The following is a 16793-nucleotide window of genomic DNA, read 5'->3' as shown; positions in this document are numbered from 1 at the left end:
TCACCCTAGAGCCCACTTGCCAGAGTGAACTCTGGGTCTCCAGCCTGAAAAACCACTACCTCACCCAGGGAGACCCTGGGGATCCAAAGGTCCCTACTCCAGCCTGGGGAACTAAACTAAGCCTCCCGCTGCTTTTACAAATACAGTCTTACGCAGAACACGGCCACACCCACTGCCTTCTGTGCCGGCTGACTGTTTCTGCTTCCAGGGACAGTAGCCCAGCTGAGCCTCTGTGACTGACACCAGGGAGGTGGTCCTCAGGACCTTAAATAGTTTCCTGATGGTCATTTGGCAGAAATAGAAGCTGCGGAGCCCTGCCGCGGAACCATGTTTCTCATGTTTGAACGTACCTGTGAATCTTGGGATGGTGATTAAATGCAGAGTTTAATGTGTTCCTGGGGCCAGGCCCCAGGCTGCATGTCTACCAAGTCTCCCAGGGCACGTGAACTTCCCAGGCTTAAGCCCCTGTGTTTTGGGGGGAGCCAGCACACACAACGCGTTCCACGGGATTTCTACCCATTGTTCTAACACTACCCATAACAAAACACACAGCACAGGACTAGCTAGCTACCCATTGTGAGGCTCCTCTGTGTCTCAGAGGGGAAGCAGGTGTGTGCGCGCATGCACAGGCCCAGAGGACGACCTGAGCTGTCTGTCATTCCTTCTGAGGCATGTCCTCCCTGCTTTTTCCCCCGACAGGGATTCTCACTAGGACCTGGAGCCCACACATTAGACCAGTGAGCCCTAGGAATTCACCCATCTCTGCCTCTCCAGTGCTAAGATGACTCGACTGGTGTGTGTCACTACATCTGGCTTTCTACACAGGCTCTGGGGACCAAACTCAAATCCTCACACTTGCAAGGCTAGGTTCTCCTGACAGGGCCGTGCCTCCATCCAGCCGTGAGGGACTTTTACACCTACTGTGCCATTTAAGCAAAACTGTGCCATGCCCACTTCACACACGGGCAAATGAGGTGAATGGTCTACGATCCAAGTCATGGCCTTGACTTTCTATGTTACTAGGGAGAAATACACCCAGAAAAGCAAAAAACAAAACAAAACAACAACAACAACAACAACAACACACACACACACACACACAAAACGAGGCATGGGGCAGGGGTGGGAAGGTCCATGCCCACCGCCAGTTCTAACTGCAGTTCACAAGTTCACAGTTCACAACGTCAGTTCTCCTGGCACTTGAGGCCATTGCTGTGTGTGTGTTCTGTTTTTTGAGTCCTTTGTGAGCATGAATCAGCCTTGGGCACAAGGCTTCCCCACCCAGTCCTGGGGCTGATTTATAATGAGATCCCTGTCAATGTCCCCACCTCTCTGCGGCCACCTGTGCACACTGTGAACAGCTGGCCGGTGGGAGGGGATGCTGTGAGGTTGTGGGCTGGTTTTCTCCAGCAAGGAAGAACACGGATGAAAGGCCCTGCTCTGGGATGCAGAGCAGGGATGCCCCTGCACCAGCAGGAAGTCGAGACTGCCTCTGGCATGATGGCTGGGCTCCTGTAAGCCATGTGACCCACACCATGTCACTGTCACCTAATCTGCTGAGCCTCACGGTCCCTTGTCATATGAGGTAACAAATAAAAAATGCCCAGAAGACCCCAGCTGACACTCTAGAATGCAGGACTGGATCACACATCCTTTGCCAGCCCAAGTAACTTCAGTTTCACTTAATAATATTCATGCCACCCTTTGACCTTGGGGGGGGGGGGAGCTCGGGTGCTGTGTTTCCAGCTTCTGGCACAGCCTGATAGTTTTCTACAAACTGTAGGGGTAGGGAGCAGGCAGTGACTTTCAGGGTCACAGACAGAAACTCCTCGCCTAGGCCAGAAGGTCAGGTCAAACACCCTTTAAGGCCTCATCGGCTGGGTGCGGCAACCAGGAGGGTCCTAGACAAACATAGGTTGGGAGCCTCACCCTCTTCCCCCTCAGGAACATGCAATCACTGGCTTGGGCTTTGCTCCAGGACCCGGCCCTAAGAGGAGGAGGAGGAGGTCCAGAAGGCCCCGGGAACAGGGTGTGGATCTGGAGTGGATCCCAGCAGGGCTAAGCACTCCAACTCTAAGCCCTGGGAGCCTAGCTCCAGGTTGGAGGGGGTGGCATGATCTTGGCATATAAAAGTTTGTCAGGAGACTTTGAAAAATGACTAGTTCATACCTAGAGAAAAAGTTAGAATATGCTAAATTGATGGATGGATAGGTAGATGATTGAGTACACAGAAGTGGATAAATGGAAAGATGGATGGATGGTTTAGTTGGTAGGTGCACAGATGGGTAAATGGATGGTTGAGTGACAGGTGAGTAGATGAATGGATAGATGAATGGGTGGATAAATAAATAGATGGATGGATAAACGAATGGTTGGATAGATGGGTGGATGGATGGGTGATTGAGTGGGTAGGTGAGTAGATGAATGGGTAGATGGATGGATAAATAGGTGAATAGACGAGTAGGTAGAAAATTAAATAATGAACTCATGAATTGGAGCCTAAAAACCAAGAGGTTAAAAATAGTGACAGGATTTCCTTTATCCGAAATAACCTCAGAAATGTCTCTTTCATGTTAAAGGAGGAAACTGAGCTATTCCCAAAAGAATTTTTTAATTTGCCTGAATGACAAAACTGAATTTAAGGTCATCTGAATAATCTGTGAAGGAAAGTTCTGCACTGAGCAGTGTGTCACAAACACAAATCGGAACTCATCAGAAAGGATCTCTCAATTGTCTTTGATTTGTTAGACTTCCAGGGCCACCTACCTGGTGCTGCGGCAGGGATCTTGAATATTACATATTTTGTCCGTCCTTTGTCCACAATGGATGTGCCCATGTTAAGGACATTTCCAGCTGCATCATAATGAGGGTGTGAGGTTGCCAGGTTTACAGCCACATACTTCCGGTAATCAACCTGTAAAATACAATAGCCACTTACTCCATTTTCAGAAGAAGAGAAGATGGAATACCATGAGCACCTGACTAAGCCTAGGTCTAGAAAGGTGGATCTCCTGTATATCTCCTGACTGAAAATAAAGGCATAATTTGCCTTGAAAGAGATGTCTTAGCCAGGTGGTGGTGGTGGTGGCACACAACTTTAATTCCAGCACTCAAGGTAGGCAGATCTCTGTGAGTTCTAGGCCAGTCTGGTCTGCAGAGATAGTTCTAGGATGGCCAAGGCTACATGATGAAACCCTGTCTGGAAAAAATAAAACAAAACAAAACAAAAAAAAAGAGATGTCTAGTCTCATGACCTGATGTGACCTTGCATTAGGAGGTGCTTCTGCAACTAATCAGTTGAGAGAAGCTAGTGAGCAGGCTTGCGTGCATGCGTGCGTGCGTGCGTGCGTGCGCGTGTGCGTGTGCGTGTGTCTGTGTCTGTGTCTGTGTCTGTGAGTGCCTGTGGTTCCCATCCCATATTCTGGTCTTGTCAGGATCCTCAGCACAGTGACAGGTCATAATCCTCATGACAGAAGGCTCCAAACAATGATCAGGGCAGGTAGATTTTCATCTTCCCATTTCAGCCACTGCTCTGTGCTGATCCCATTAAGTCATTTAAATTCACCCCTGCTGGAGCCCACAGAGGCAGAGAGGCAGCTAGCTCTCCAGGCCTCTCATGGTGCTACTCTGGAAACAGAGGCTATAAAACCATTTACTAAAAATCATGAATTCTACTAACAAGTTGAACTATGAACCCTGCTCAGAACAGACCACAGACAAAGAACAACAGGATGGCCAGGGACTAGCTGTTTGCCCTTCTTCTCCAGAATAACGCAGCCAGCCAAGCATTAGGCAGGACTCTGGCCCTTTGGGTATTTCCCAGCATGCCTCAGTTGGGCCCTTGCCACCTAGTTTACACGGAACGGGACGTAATTTCCCAGCTAAGAAAAGTGTTCAATTTAGCAGATCGTTCAAATGCCTTATGACAACATTGTGGCTTTGAAGAACCAACTGGAGCAAACTGAAACAGGGTATATTGATTTTCACGAGAACATTGGCCCAGTGCTTCCCAGGAAGCGGTCCTGTCTCCGGTGCCCTTGCTCTCTGAGTAATACCTCCCTCTGCAGGTCACTGTGGGTAGAACCTCTGGGTCCTAAGAACTATGGTTCTGAGTGCCTTCCAAACAGACAGGAGGAAGTTCCTAACCCAAAGGGCCGTGAATGGGACCTCACTTTGCAGTAGCATATTTGAATGTGTAATCACAAGATGATGTCATACCATAAGAGAGCAGGCTGTGACCTCATGACTTGTGTGCTCATAGAACATGGGAAATCGGAGCACACAGACACAAAGGGAATAATACCACGGGACCCAGGAGATGGAGACTAAAGTGATGAGTCTATGAGCTGAGGAACATTGAGGATTGGAAATAAGTTGAGCTGGGAAACACAGGAAGGATACTCCTCTACAAACTGTCAGAGCCTGGCCCTACTGACAGCTTGAATTTAGAATTGTGGCCTCTATAAATGCAACACAGCAAGTCTCTGTTATTTTAAGCCAGTTTGTCTGCACCACTTTTAGGGATGGGGATATGTTCTAAAGATTTATTTTTAAAATTGTGTGTGTGTGTGCATGTGTGTATATGCATACATATGAGTGCAGTACCCATGCAGGCCAGAAGGGGGCACCCAATTCCCCTCAAGTTGGAGCTACAAATGGTTGTAATCCACCCAACCTGGATGCTCAGAACTGAACTCAGATTATCTATAAGAGCAGTACATGCTTTTAACCACTGAGCCATCTCTCCAGCCCCATGGGGACACATGAGAAAGGCATCCTGAGGAGATTTCACTGCGTGGACATCATAGAGTTTATCCAATAAGATGGCTAGAGCGTCAGTAGGTGGAATCATCTTTGGGACCCCCATCATGCATGTGTTCCCCCTGGGGGTGGGGAGTGGGCTTCCTTTCCTGGGTCCGAAATGGATGCTGACTGTAAGCCTGTGATACCTTCTCCAGGGTCTCAAGAGTCTGGGGGTTGATTTTCCTGATGTAGTTGGTCTCTGTGGTGGCATAGAAGTCATCTCCGCACTTCATGATATTGATCAGGCAGTTGTCCGTGAAATCGGGGATGGTGTGGGACAAGTAGGAGAAAGCTCTGCGAAGAAAGGGGGTTGTGTTAGTGGCTGTGTCTGGGGAGCCCTGCTCTCTGCGACCCGCCTTCTCACCGTTTAACACGTTCTGCTTCAGCGATGGAGAAAAGACTGTGGGTCTCAAGGGGTCACCCGAGGAATCTGGAGGACTCAGGTATCAGGTTCCCCACACATTCCACAACCTGGACTCACCAGCAAGTGAGGTGCTGGGGCAATGTGGTCACGTGACACTCCTCCCGGGTGTCAAAAGTGCAGGGTGTTCTTCACCTTGAGCCAGCAGGAGCTGATGGGCTCCCAACTACTTTAAGCAGCCATACAGATATCAGACACGTACCCATAATACCCACCCCAGACCTAGCAAAAACAGTGAATCTCTGCTTTGGCAGAACCTGAGTTTTCACTGAGTAGCTCAAATTTGTCAAGAAGTTACATGTGGTTTTTTGTTTTTGATTGTTTTTCTTTTGAAACAAGGGTTCATTTGTCCCAGGCTAGCCTCAAACTCGCTATGTGCCCAAGGATGTCCTTGAACTTCTGACCATCCTGCTGCCACCGCTTGGCTAGGCATGGTCACACACACGCCTGCAACCCAAGAGCTGTGTGAGGGGGAGACAAGAGGATTCTCAGGGACTCGCCTGCTCAGCTAGCTCTGTCTTCAGTGAGAGACTCTGTCCAGACATAGAGCATTGGTCCATCACATCTGGTTTAAGCTTGTGCTGGGATTGAACCCAGGGCTTTGTGTAAACACTCTACTACCTGAGCTACATCCTCAGCCCTGGAATTAGTTTTGGCAAAAAAGAAAACAAACTCATGTTAGTTAAGACTCATGGTTCATTTTGCCAAATTGCAAACAGGAAGAAAGAGAATCCAAGGCGGTTTATCGGTACAACTGGTAACACTGAACATAAGTGTTGAATGGTGCTCCGCCTAGCGACCGAGGAGGTAACTGCAGGGATCCCGCTCAGGTGTGGATTTGAAGTCCTTCCAGCCCACTCCCTTTTCTCTGTTGACACCTCCCCAGCTCAGCCTGTCTGCAAGGGCGACTCGCCCTGTGGTAGGGACGGATGATGTCAGCCCTGGAAAAGCAGAAGCAGCCTTCCTATCTTTGGCCAGCCCACCCCGAATCTTTCCACAGCTCTCTGTCTGAAGTGTGTCTGACTCTAGCCAAGGATTTAATCGTTGAGTGTGTAACACATGCATCTGCTTCATAACCCAAATGGATTCAGGTGTGTCCCAGAAAAATCTCCCCACCCTCTCATTCGTCAGCTTCCCACAGCTGATGGCTTTATGCCCGGTGGAAGCAAAAAGACACCTAGACTTCGTTCTTTTTTTCTCCCTGAACAGAGAACACATTGATGAACCTTGCTTAAAAAAATGTGTGCAGTTCAGCACATGTGTGTGTACAGGTGCATGTACCCATGTGTGTGCACAGTGGGCCAGAGGAGACATCAGGTGTCCTGCGTCTCACTTTCTACCATACTCTCTTGAGGCAAGGTCTCTCTTTAGAGCTGGAGTTCGGCTGGCACTCTGTAAATCCCTGCAATCTATCTGTCTCCTTCTCACACTATGCTAGGGTTACAGGCACGCTTGTGACTGTACTTAGCAGTTCTGGGGATTTGAAGTCAAGACTTCACGCTTTCTCTCAACAAGTGCTCTCACCCACTAGCCATCTCCTCAGCCCTGCCCTGACTTAAACAAACAAACAAACAACTTTTTAACTTAATGCCTCTTAGAATGTTTTTGTACAGCATGGCCAGCAGCCTCACTTCTTCTCTGCCCGACTGGGGCATTTTTGTATGCCTTTTTAGTGTCATGTGATCAACCAGACTTCTGGCAATGACGTTTGGGTTGTTTGCAGCTTGTATCATAACAAATGACGCAGCCAGGAATAACTTTGGCCATTTGTCATTGCAGACACGAGCAAGTGTATCTCTAGACCAAAGGGAACACACATTTGTAATTTTGATTGATAATGTCCCAGCGCTCTCCTACCAGCTGGGCAGGAGAACATCTGACAATTTGTCAACTGCCCTTGGCCTCCAATGATCACGAATCACACAGCATCCACGGTCACAGGTCAGCCACATGGAGTTTATCTACCCTGAAGAAAACTACTAGAGGAGAAAATATGGGCTGTTTTGACCACCAAAGATATCAAAAAAGCATGACATTTGCTGAGACTCAGAAGGGGACGTTACTTGGAGAAGATGTTTTTGCAGGGGTCTGGGTAGGCCATCGTTCCGAACTCGGACACCACGATTTTGTTGGCCTCGATGTTGGCGCAGTAGGTGTCGCTCTGCAAGTATTTGCTCCTGTAGAAGACTTCCCCTGAAACGGAAGAAGCAGACGCTGGTCAGCCTGGCACCTTCGGGGGCTTTGAAGTTGGTGTCAGCCATTCTAGGAGCTTTCCTGGAGGGCCGGAAAGAGGTTTGTCACCCAGACAGGCCTCTTCCATGAGAGTGCATAACTACAGTAAAAAGAGAATTTGGAGTGTAAGTTCATTTACATTAAAAAATGTGGTGGTGTCGCCGAGCGGTGGTGGCGCATGCCTTTAGTTCCAGCACTCGGGAGGCAGAGGCAGGCGGATCTCTGTGAGTTCGAGGCCAGCCTGGTCTACCAAGTGAGTTCCAGGAAAGGCGTAAAACTGCACAGAGAAACCCTGTCTTGAAAAACAAAACAAAACAAAAATGTGGCGGTGTTATGGTGCGTGCATGCTGTGTGGGGGTGTCTTATGTAGCCCAGGCAGACCTTGAACTTACTATAGCCAAGGATGACCTTGAACTCCTGATCCTCCTACCTCTATCTCCCAAGTGCTAGGATGACAAGCCCATGCTGCTAGGCCATGTTTATGTGGTGCTGGAAATAAACCCAGGACTCTGTGTATGCTAGGGGGGCACTCTACTAAGAGCTGTATCTCCAACCCACACCACTTAGAGCATCACTGGAGACTCATAAGAAGATGGTAAGTGTGCCTGTTTACACCCCATTTCCACACGAGGGAACTGAGGCTCAGGAACAGTCACCTTGCCCAGTATGGCCTAGCCATTGGCAATGCCTTCCACCATGGTGGTGTTTGTGTGGGAAAGACACAGATTTGGAGCACTGGTTGGGAAGGCTGTGCTGAGCCCTGAGGCCTCATTCACAGCTGGGGGACCTACCTTCAGAAGCCAGTGTCAGCAATCTCAGCCTCCTGGAGAAATATTTCGTATCTGTTGCATCCAGGTGTAGGGGAGTGACATAACACCCAGTTCTGTGTATCCACAGAGGGTCAGAACTCCCCCAGGCCCATCATCAGGACCCAGAACCACACTAGCTCCCTGCATAGAAGCAGTGTCTCCTTGTTCAGCCGTAAGTGGGACAGCTATACTACACCCTTTCCCCTCAAGACTTGGGGAACATTGAGGAAGAGTCACCACCCTCAAGACTCGGGGAACATTGAGGACGAGTCAGCACCCTCAAAACTCGGGGAACATTGAGGACGAGTCAGCACCCTCAAAACTCGGGGAACATTGAGGACAAGTCACCACCCTCAAGACTCGGGGAACACTGAGGAAGGGTCAGCAGAAAAAGTTTTTGAGCTGGAAACTGGGGAGGACAGAGCTGAAACAGGGTCTTCTGGACTCAGTAGACCTGGGGCACTCACAGACTCCACAGCTATGCTAGCCTGCATGATGTCAAGCCAGTCAACATGTGCAGAGGTGACCTCACAAACCCTCCCCCTCCCACTCCCAGCTGAAGAGCTACTGGCAGTTGTTAGCTGCAAGCGGAGTCCGTTCTCTGTAGAGGTGTGATCCCTGTAGGTGTCCCAGGCTCCAGTGGACGGCCCCACACCTATGCACATAGGGGCCTTGTGATTTAGACTCAGTGGGTTATAAAAATAAAATAAAGGATGGGGAGGGGGTGATGGGGGAAATGGCTCAGTGCATAAAGTACCTGCTGGCAAATCTGATGACCCAAGTTTGATGCCCAGAACCTACATGGCGGAAGGAGAGAACAGACCGCGCCCCCCCACCATGTCCTTGGTGCATGCATGCACTTGTGTTGACACACACATACACACAAATAAATCAATATAAAAAGAAATGTCCTGAATAAACAGAAACTAACATTTCTGTTAGTTGCCAAGCAACAGCAACATCAGAGAAGTTATAACACTTTGAATGCAAAATTTCTTAGCACATAAAGTACAAATGCAACCACAGGTCCATTCTCACCCAATAAAACTGACGTGTCGAGAGGTTAAATGTCTTAAGTTATACAACTAGTGCGTAGTCAATGGATTCCTAGACTGGTAATGAACATAGAAATGGCCCCTCTTAGGCAGGGTCTTAACACAGCCATACAGTCAGTTTGACTCTACTAAAAATACACTCCATATGCGCAGCTGGGTAGAGTTTTATGAATGGACCATCTCATACAGGTGATATCTCAGTTAAGAAAGGGGATATGAGGCCTAACACCCACACACCGACAAGCCCTCTCCCTGATAATCCTTCAAATGACTTCTAACAGCACCAATGGCTCCCCCCCCCCGTATATTTTTATCTTTCTCCAAAGGACTGAGTATACGTTTCAATGAAAACCACGTCCGTTCTCCACCTAAGGGGAAATGATGACCATGTTAGCAACACGAGCCGTCCTGAGATTGTGGCTGACTTCAGGTAGCCCTCTCCCAGCTCCCAGAGTCAGCATTTCCATGAGATGCTGTGAGGCATCTGGCTGCAGGGTACACAGCATACATGTGTTCACCTTCACCATCAACTTCAGGATCATTCAGAGACACGCCTCTGGACAGATCTTAGAGGCTGTCTCCGGAGAGGCTTGACTGAGGATGGAAGAGCCATTCTGAATGTGGGTAAGAGCACCCTGTGGGCTGGAGTCTTGAGCCCGTGGAAGCAGCATGGCGGTGTGCTTCTCTCTCCAGCCACCAATCTTTCCAAGATGAACTGTGAGTCCAACAGGAATTCTTCCTTCCACTGTAAGTTCTTCCGTCAGGTATTCATCGAAATGATAAAAGTGACTTACACAAGTGTGTTGGCTGCTGAAATTCTGGATGGTCAAGGAAAACCCTTGATATTTAAAACTGGAAGCTTGCCTGGAGGGTGAGCCTGGTGTCGGTCTCTAGCCAAGCGCCGCACGGCACCAAGACCCACTTTAGAGCCAGCCTGTCCTTCTTTGGTCACTCTCTCTGGATGCCACCCTCCACACGCACTGGCTAAGGGCCTTTGGGCCCCAGTGCTTGGCTTGAAAGGTGAATTCTTTTCACTTGAAATGTAAACTCTTGGGCCAGGCCACCCACTTCCTATAAACAGGGAGCTGTGGGATCCCAGAGTACTGGAGGCCGGGAGAGAAAGTAGCTCTGGAAATGCTCAAGGCTGACGCTGGACAACGAGTGTGAGATTAAAGTATATCAGCGACTGCCTACCCTGCTCTCCTGAGCCCCCGGCAGCCGCATCCCATCTGAAGGGACAGAGTAAACAGCAATCTTCTGCCTAGTGTCTTCAAGAACTGGGTCAAATCTGATAGTTTTGTGATTAAGGTAGGCATGAGGGTGTGTATCCACATATACATCATAAGCCAAACACACATGTGCACCCACACACTCTGACACACACCACACACACTTGTGTACACCCATCTACTTCAACACACAACCACACACACACACACACACACACACATTCTGCAACATGTGCTCACACACATGTGTACATACCCACATACTTTGACAATGCACCATACACACTTGTGTGCACTCACACACTCCAATATACACCACACATACTGTGTATACCACATATCCTGAAACACACCACAATACTGTGTGTCTACATACACCCCAACATACATCACACATACATGTGTACTCCCACACCCCCCAACATGCACCACACATACATGTATGCACACACACTATACACACTTGTGTGTACCCATACACCCTGACACACATCACATGCACATGCACACAATACAAACCCCTGTACACATACCACACACACTCTCACACATGCATGTGCATACGATTATTCAAATCCTAGTGGGATGACTTTATCTCCTAGAAACAGTCTCTCTGCTGACAGAGACCTGGCATCACTCACCATCACTACTTTAAACAAAACTTTCTATTTTGAAGTCCTTTTAGATTTAGACAAAGGAACCTATTCTCTACCCTTCTCCAACTTTCCTCTTCTCTGCTCCTTCTCTTTTACCCAGTCTTTGATGGATTTTATTTTTATTTTTAATTTAATTTAATTAATTTTTTTTTTGAGACAGGGTCTCACTCTGTAGACCAGGCTGGCCTTGAACTTAAAGTGATCCGCCTGCCCCTGCCTCTCCAAGCATTGGGATTAATGGTGTGCACCATCATGCTTGGTCTTTGCTGTTTTTTAAAGCATTAACTTCTGTTGGTCTCTGGGGAAGACCACAGACCTTTTGTCTGCCTGTTCACTTTTTAAAATGTTTATTTATGTGTGGGAGTGTTTGTAGGCATGTATGTATGTGACACACACTCATGCAGCTTCCATAATGAGAGGGCATCAAATCCTTTGGAACAGGTATTATGGATGGCTGGAACCATCACGTGGGTGCTGGGAACTGAACTCAGTCTTTCACCAGAGTAACAAGTGCTCTTAACTACTGAGCCATCTTTCTAGCTCCTCTCTATTTCTTCCTTCCTTCCTTCCTTCCTTCCTTCCTTCCTTCCTTCCTTCCTTCCTCCCTCCCTCCCTCCCTCCCTCCCTCCCTCCCTCCCTCCCTTCCTTCCTTTCCTTTTTTGGTTTTTTGTTTGAGACAAGGTGTCACTATGTAGCCCTGGCTGTCCTGGAACTTGCTCCGTAAGACCAGGCAGGTCTCAAACTCACAGAGATTTTCCTGCTTCTGTCTCCTAAGTGCTGAGATTAAAGGTGTGCACCGCCATGCCCATTGTGCCCTACACTTCCTTAGAGAAATAAGTGGGCTAATAAAATGATCAGGTGGTTTGCAAAGCATGAAATACCAACATAAAATGCCAGTAATCATATGAAAAGATGTCCAACCTCACTAACCATCAGAGGAATAAAATTCAAAGCTACACTGACACTGCATCTCACCCCGGTGAGCTTGGCGGTCGTGAAATCGAGTCCTGGCCAGGATCCACTCCTGTGGGAATGAAAACTAGTCCAACCACTTTAGAAGTCGGTTGGTGGTTTCTCAAAAACCAAAAATAAGGACTGGAGAGATGGATCCATAGTTAAGAGTGCTTTCTGTTCTTACAGACGACCTGAGTTCACTTCCCAGCACCCACGTTGGGTGGCTCCCAACCACCTCTAACTTGAGCTCAAGGTGATCCACCACCCTCTCCTGGACTCCTTGGGTACTGCATTCACATGCACATACCCACACACAGATGCAGTAGCATACACATAATTAAAGATAAATCTTAAAAAAAAAAAACCCACAAAACTAAACTAAAACTAGATCTACCATGTGACGTTATACCACTCCTGGTATTTACCCAAAGGACTCTAAGGCAACACATCCAGGGGACACTGTACACCCATGTTTACTGCACCTCCCTTCACAATAGCTGTTATGGAGCCTGCCTAGGTGTCCGACAACAGAAGACTGGGTAAAGAAAACACGGTATGTGTATACAATTCAATTTTCTTTCAACTGTAGAGAATGAAGTTGGGTCGTTTTCAGGAAGATGGCTGGAGGTGGGATTATTATATAAGAGAATTGAGTCGGACTCAGGGAGATAAATATTGTATGTTTTCTCTCATTTGTGGCTCCTAGATATAGTTACATAAAATTACATATGTATATATATAATATATACAATATATAGATACAATTATGCATGTATTTATATATATATATGGAGAGAGAGAGAGAGAGAGAAAGAGAGAGAGAGAGAGAGAGAGAGAGAGAGAGAGAGAGAGAGGATGTAGAAGTGAAACTGTCTAGGGGAACAAGTGGGGTAAGAGAGAGGGGGAAAAAGAGCATATAGAGGGATATGAGGATAGGTTCAACATCTGATACATGCCTACCTGAGAACTAAAATAAAAGGAACAAAAATCTACAGAATGAAAGTTCCACCATAAAATGCACAAAACAAAATGGACAACAACCTGCATTTCCTTCTTTACCCCCCAACCCCAATTTCTCCGCACATGCGGGGCGGGGGGGAGTTTGGGGGGACGCAGACGCTGACATCCCGTGTTTCCACCTCCACTGTTACACAATGGGGGCGGGGCAGGATGGTGACTGAAGGCTTCAGAGGAGATGAGAGGCCTGGGTGGCAATCTGAAGACACTTGGAGGGTTGGGTGGCAGACGTGGGAGGCCCTGATAGGAGGGGGCCCAGGACATGACGGTTAGGGCAAGCACTGTGCTCAGCTGGCTTCTTCTCAGCCTGCCCTCCTCCTGTTTGGATCAGAGGCATGTCTGAGTTCCCAGCCTGTCACCTTCCCTGTCATTGCTTATCCCATGGCAGATTCGATCCTAAGTGGAAATGACAGAGATCCTTGGGCATCTTCCCAGAGGTGTTGGCAGTAGGCTGGGTGATGCTCTCCCCAAGATCAGCCTGCATCCGGGCCCCTGCAGAACCAGTGTGGTGGAAGGGACTTGGTGGGCCTTACTCCGTTAAAGCATTGGGGTTACCTGACTGGGCATGGTGGCGTTATAGAGTCCTTGAAAGAGGGAGACGGGGGCGGGGGGGAGGGGATGGTCAACGAGGTTGTACTGATGAGTGGAGAGAGTGAGAGAGAGCAAGAAGTGGAGGAAAAAAGAGGAGGAGAGGGTGGGAAGAAGAAAAGGAGGAGGAAGATAGGAGAGGAGAGGGGGAGGAGAAGAAAGAGAGAGACAGAGAGGTTGAAAAAACATACAGGATGCTATGAGACAGGGATGGGGCCACAAGCCAAGGGCACAGGCAGCGTCTGAAATCTTGCGAAGCAAGGCAATGGGTTCTCCCCAGAGCTTCCAGAAGGAAAGAAACCCTGCCAATACTTTGACGTTACCCCCAGTGTGATCAGTTTCAGACTTCTGACACCCCCTCCCTCCAAGGAAAGAGAATAAACTCCTGTTGTTTCAGGCCCTGGAGTCTGCCTTGTGTTTGTTGCCACGGCAACAGCAAACTCATGCTGGGGTCTCACCATCTCTGATGGAGAAGCTGTGGAGAAGGGCCAGGCCATCAAACCAATGGTTATATTTGCTGTCCCCAACTGTGTGCATCCCAGGTCCATTTCGAAGCAGGGTCCCCTGCAGCCATGCTGGAATTGTGCCTGTTAAAAGATAAATGGTTTAGTTGCCAGATGAACTCTTTAGATTCCACGACCAAACTGAAAAACTCCAAAAGAGGGGGAAGCAGGGGAGGGGGGCTTTGGGAAGAAACTGAGTGCCTAGAGTTAATTACTACTCATTGTCTGTCCATTTACTCCACGGTCCTTTCTAGAAATGGTGCAATAGGGCTGGTAGTTTGCTGACATTGAGGATGACCAAGAAGAATAGATGCCATCCCAAGCCTGAAGTTGCTCACGGTCCATTAAGGAGATGAAAGAATAGATGCTCCAAACACACTTTGCTAGGGGCAGTGCTGCAGCCCAATGCTGCCCTACAGTCTTGAGGAAGCACATTTGCCTCACTAAGGCATGGAAGAATACTCTAGAATCTAGGGGATGGCTCCAAAAGTACTCATCACCCAAGAAGGAGGTGCTGAGCTTGGCTCCCAGAACACATATAAAAAACCCAGGCGTAATGGCACATGCTTGTGACCCCAGGGCTGGGGAGGTGGAGACGGTAGATCCCTGAGACTCCTCAGCCAGTCTAGCCAAACGGGCAAGCTCCAGGCCAGGGAGAGATCTTGTTTCAAAAAAACGAAGTGGATGGCATCTTGAGAATGACACCCAAGGCTGACTTTTGTCCTCAGTGTGTGTGGAGTTCAGAGGACAACTTTCAGGGGTCAGCTCTCTCCTTTCACTGTCCATGAAGAGCAAGCCATGGGGAGCAAGCCAGGAAGCTGCACGGCCTCTCCATGGCTTCTGCATCAGCTCCTGCCTCCAGGTTCCTGCCCTGTTTGAGTTCCTGGTCTGCTTCCTCCGATGATGACGAACTGTGATGTGGAAGTGTAAGCCAAATACACCCTTTCCTTCCCAACTTGGTTTGGTCATGGTGTTTCATCACAGCATTAGTAGCCCTGACTAAGACATCTGACTTATGAAAACTTGAGAGGATCTGGAAAGATGGTGCAGTGGTTAGGAGCACACACTGCCCTTCCAGCTCTAGAGGACCCGAGTTTGATTCCTGGTACCCACTGTAGCTCATAACCACCTGTAAGTCCAGCTCCAGGGCATCTAACAGGTCTGGTTTTCCCAGATACCTCTACTCATATTTACATACCCGAACACAGATACAGACATATACGCACGATTTAAGATAATAAAAGCTTAAAAACGTGAGGGGAATACACTCAGATAATGATACATTAAATCTGCCTTTTGTATTTAAATATTCACCTAAATGTTGTATACAATTTAACATAGATACATTGAATAGTACCATGATAATCACAGAACATATACAAAAAAGCTGGGAAGGTTTCCATCAACGTCTAAGGTAATTCCTCAATTAAAAAACGCCACCTGAGGGCCAACAAAATGTCATAGCAGGTAAAGACCCTTGCATCCAAGCCGGACACCCGGCTTCAATTTCTGGGACCCACATGGTGGAAAGACCCCCACTCCTGTAAGCTGTCCTTGGGTCTCCCCACTTGCACTGTGGCTATCAGAGCATTCCCGGTATCCTTTGGGAGACATGGAGAAGGAACGGCTTTCTCCCTGGAAACTGAGTTACCCTGTGCAAACACACCCAGTTTACCACAGAGATGGTTTTGGGATCTTGGCTTATCTTGTCCCCATAAATGGGTTTCCAGGCTTCCAAAAGCAGCTTATAATACAGAAAAAAAAGATGCCCATCTAAACCCAGAAGTCTCACCTGTCACTCTGGCTGACACTGGCTCCAGCTGTTCTTTCTTATTCCTGCCAAATATCATCTCCATGGAACTGGAGGATGGCAGTGAGGAGGATGTTACCGGAGTGGACATGATGCCCTGTGTGCTCCTGTCTTCCTGCCCTCTGTTCCTTTACATCTGTTCCTCCACACTCCCTCTCTTCTCTGCCTCCTTCTTCTCTGAAAGTCAGTGTTTCTGCCTGCTGCCAGAAACTGCTGGGTAATTTATACAACGTTTGGTCAAAGGTCAGTTCCCAAGCCATGTGTTACTGCTAATCTTTAACCCTGTTAGTGTTTTTCCAACTCTTCCTCTCTGCTTTCACTTTTAGCTTAACCAAGGAAGGCTCTGCTTAAAGTTGACAGAGAGGATTCGGTACGCTCTGCTGAGTTAGGTTGCCTGAGCTAGCCCATCCTGAGAACTGGATGTGTTTATGGTTGAAGCAGGGAGATGATCAGGATCAGCCAAGGCTCTTCAAACTAGGGGACCATCAAATGCATTGATCACACTGCTGCATGGTGTGGGTTGGTGACATCTTCACCTTCTGCAAACACAATTGTGGCAGGTGTGTGTGTGTGTGTGTGTGTGTGTGTGTGTGTGTGTGTGTTTAACCAAGGGCCTAGTTACTTCTCACTCTTAAAAAATCATATGAATGGACACTTGATTGGTTTTCTTTTTGGAAAAAGCGCACAAAAAATGTGTCACATTTAAAAACAAAGAC

The 16793-nt window shown here is 48.1% G+C and overlaps 1 protein-coding gene across 1 annotated transcript in view; it reads right to left on the bottom strand.

The window, feature by feature from the left end:
* Bco1 (beta-carotene oxygenase 1) overlaps positions 1 to 16275 on the bottom strand; it is a 39752-nt gene extending 23477 nt beyond the window's left edge. The window contains exons 1-5 of the mRNA XM_028875696.2: positions 16060 to 16275; positions 14223 to 14351; positions 7288 to 7417; positions 4950 to 5097; positions 2767 to 2914 (exon numbers count right to left, since the gene is read on the bottom strand). Coding sequence (XP_028731529.1) covers positions 2767 to 2914; positions 4950 to 5097; positions 7288 to 7417; positions 14223 to 14351; positions 16060 to 16168 — 664 coding nt within the window. The 5' untranslated portion in view covers positions 16169 to 16275. The remainder of the gene's footprint in view (positions 1 to 2766; positions 2915 to 4949; positions 5098 to 7287; positions 7418 to 14222; positions 14352 to 16059) is intronic.
* Positions 16276 to 16793: the final 518 nt, after the last annotated feature.

Source organism: Peromyscus leucopus, chromosome 5 (assembly GCF_004664715.2).
Source record: "Peromyscus leucopus breed LL Stock chromosome 5, UCI_PerLeu_2.1, whole genome shotgun sequence".
Taxonomy (NCBI): Eukaryota; Metazoa; Chordata; class Mammalia; order Rodentia; family Cricetidae; genus Peromyscus; species Peromyscus leucopus.
This window is presented reverse-complemented; position numbering and strand designations above follow the sequence as displayed.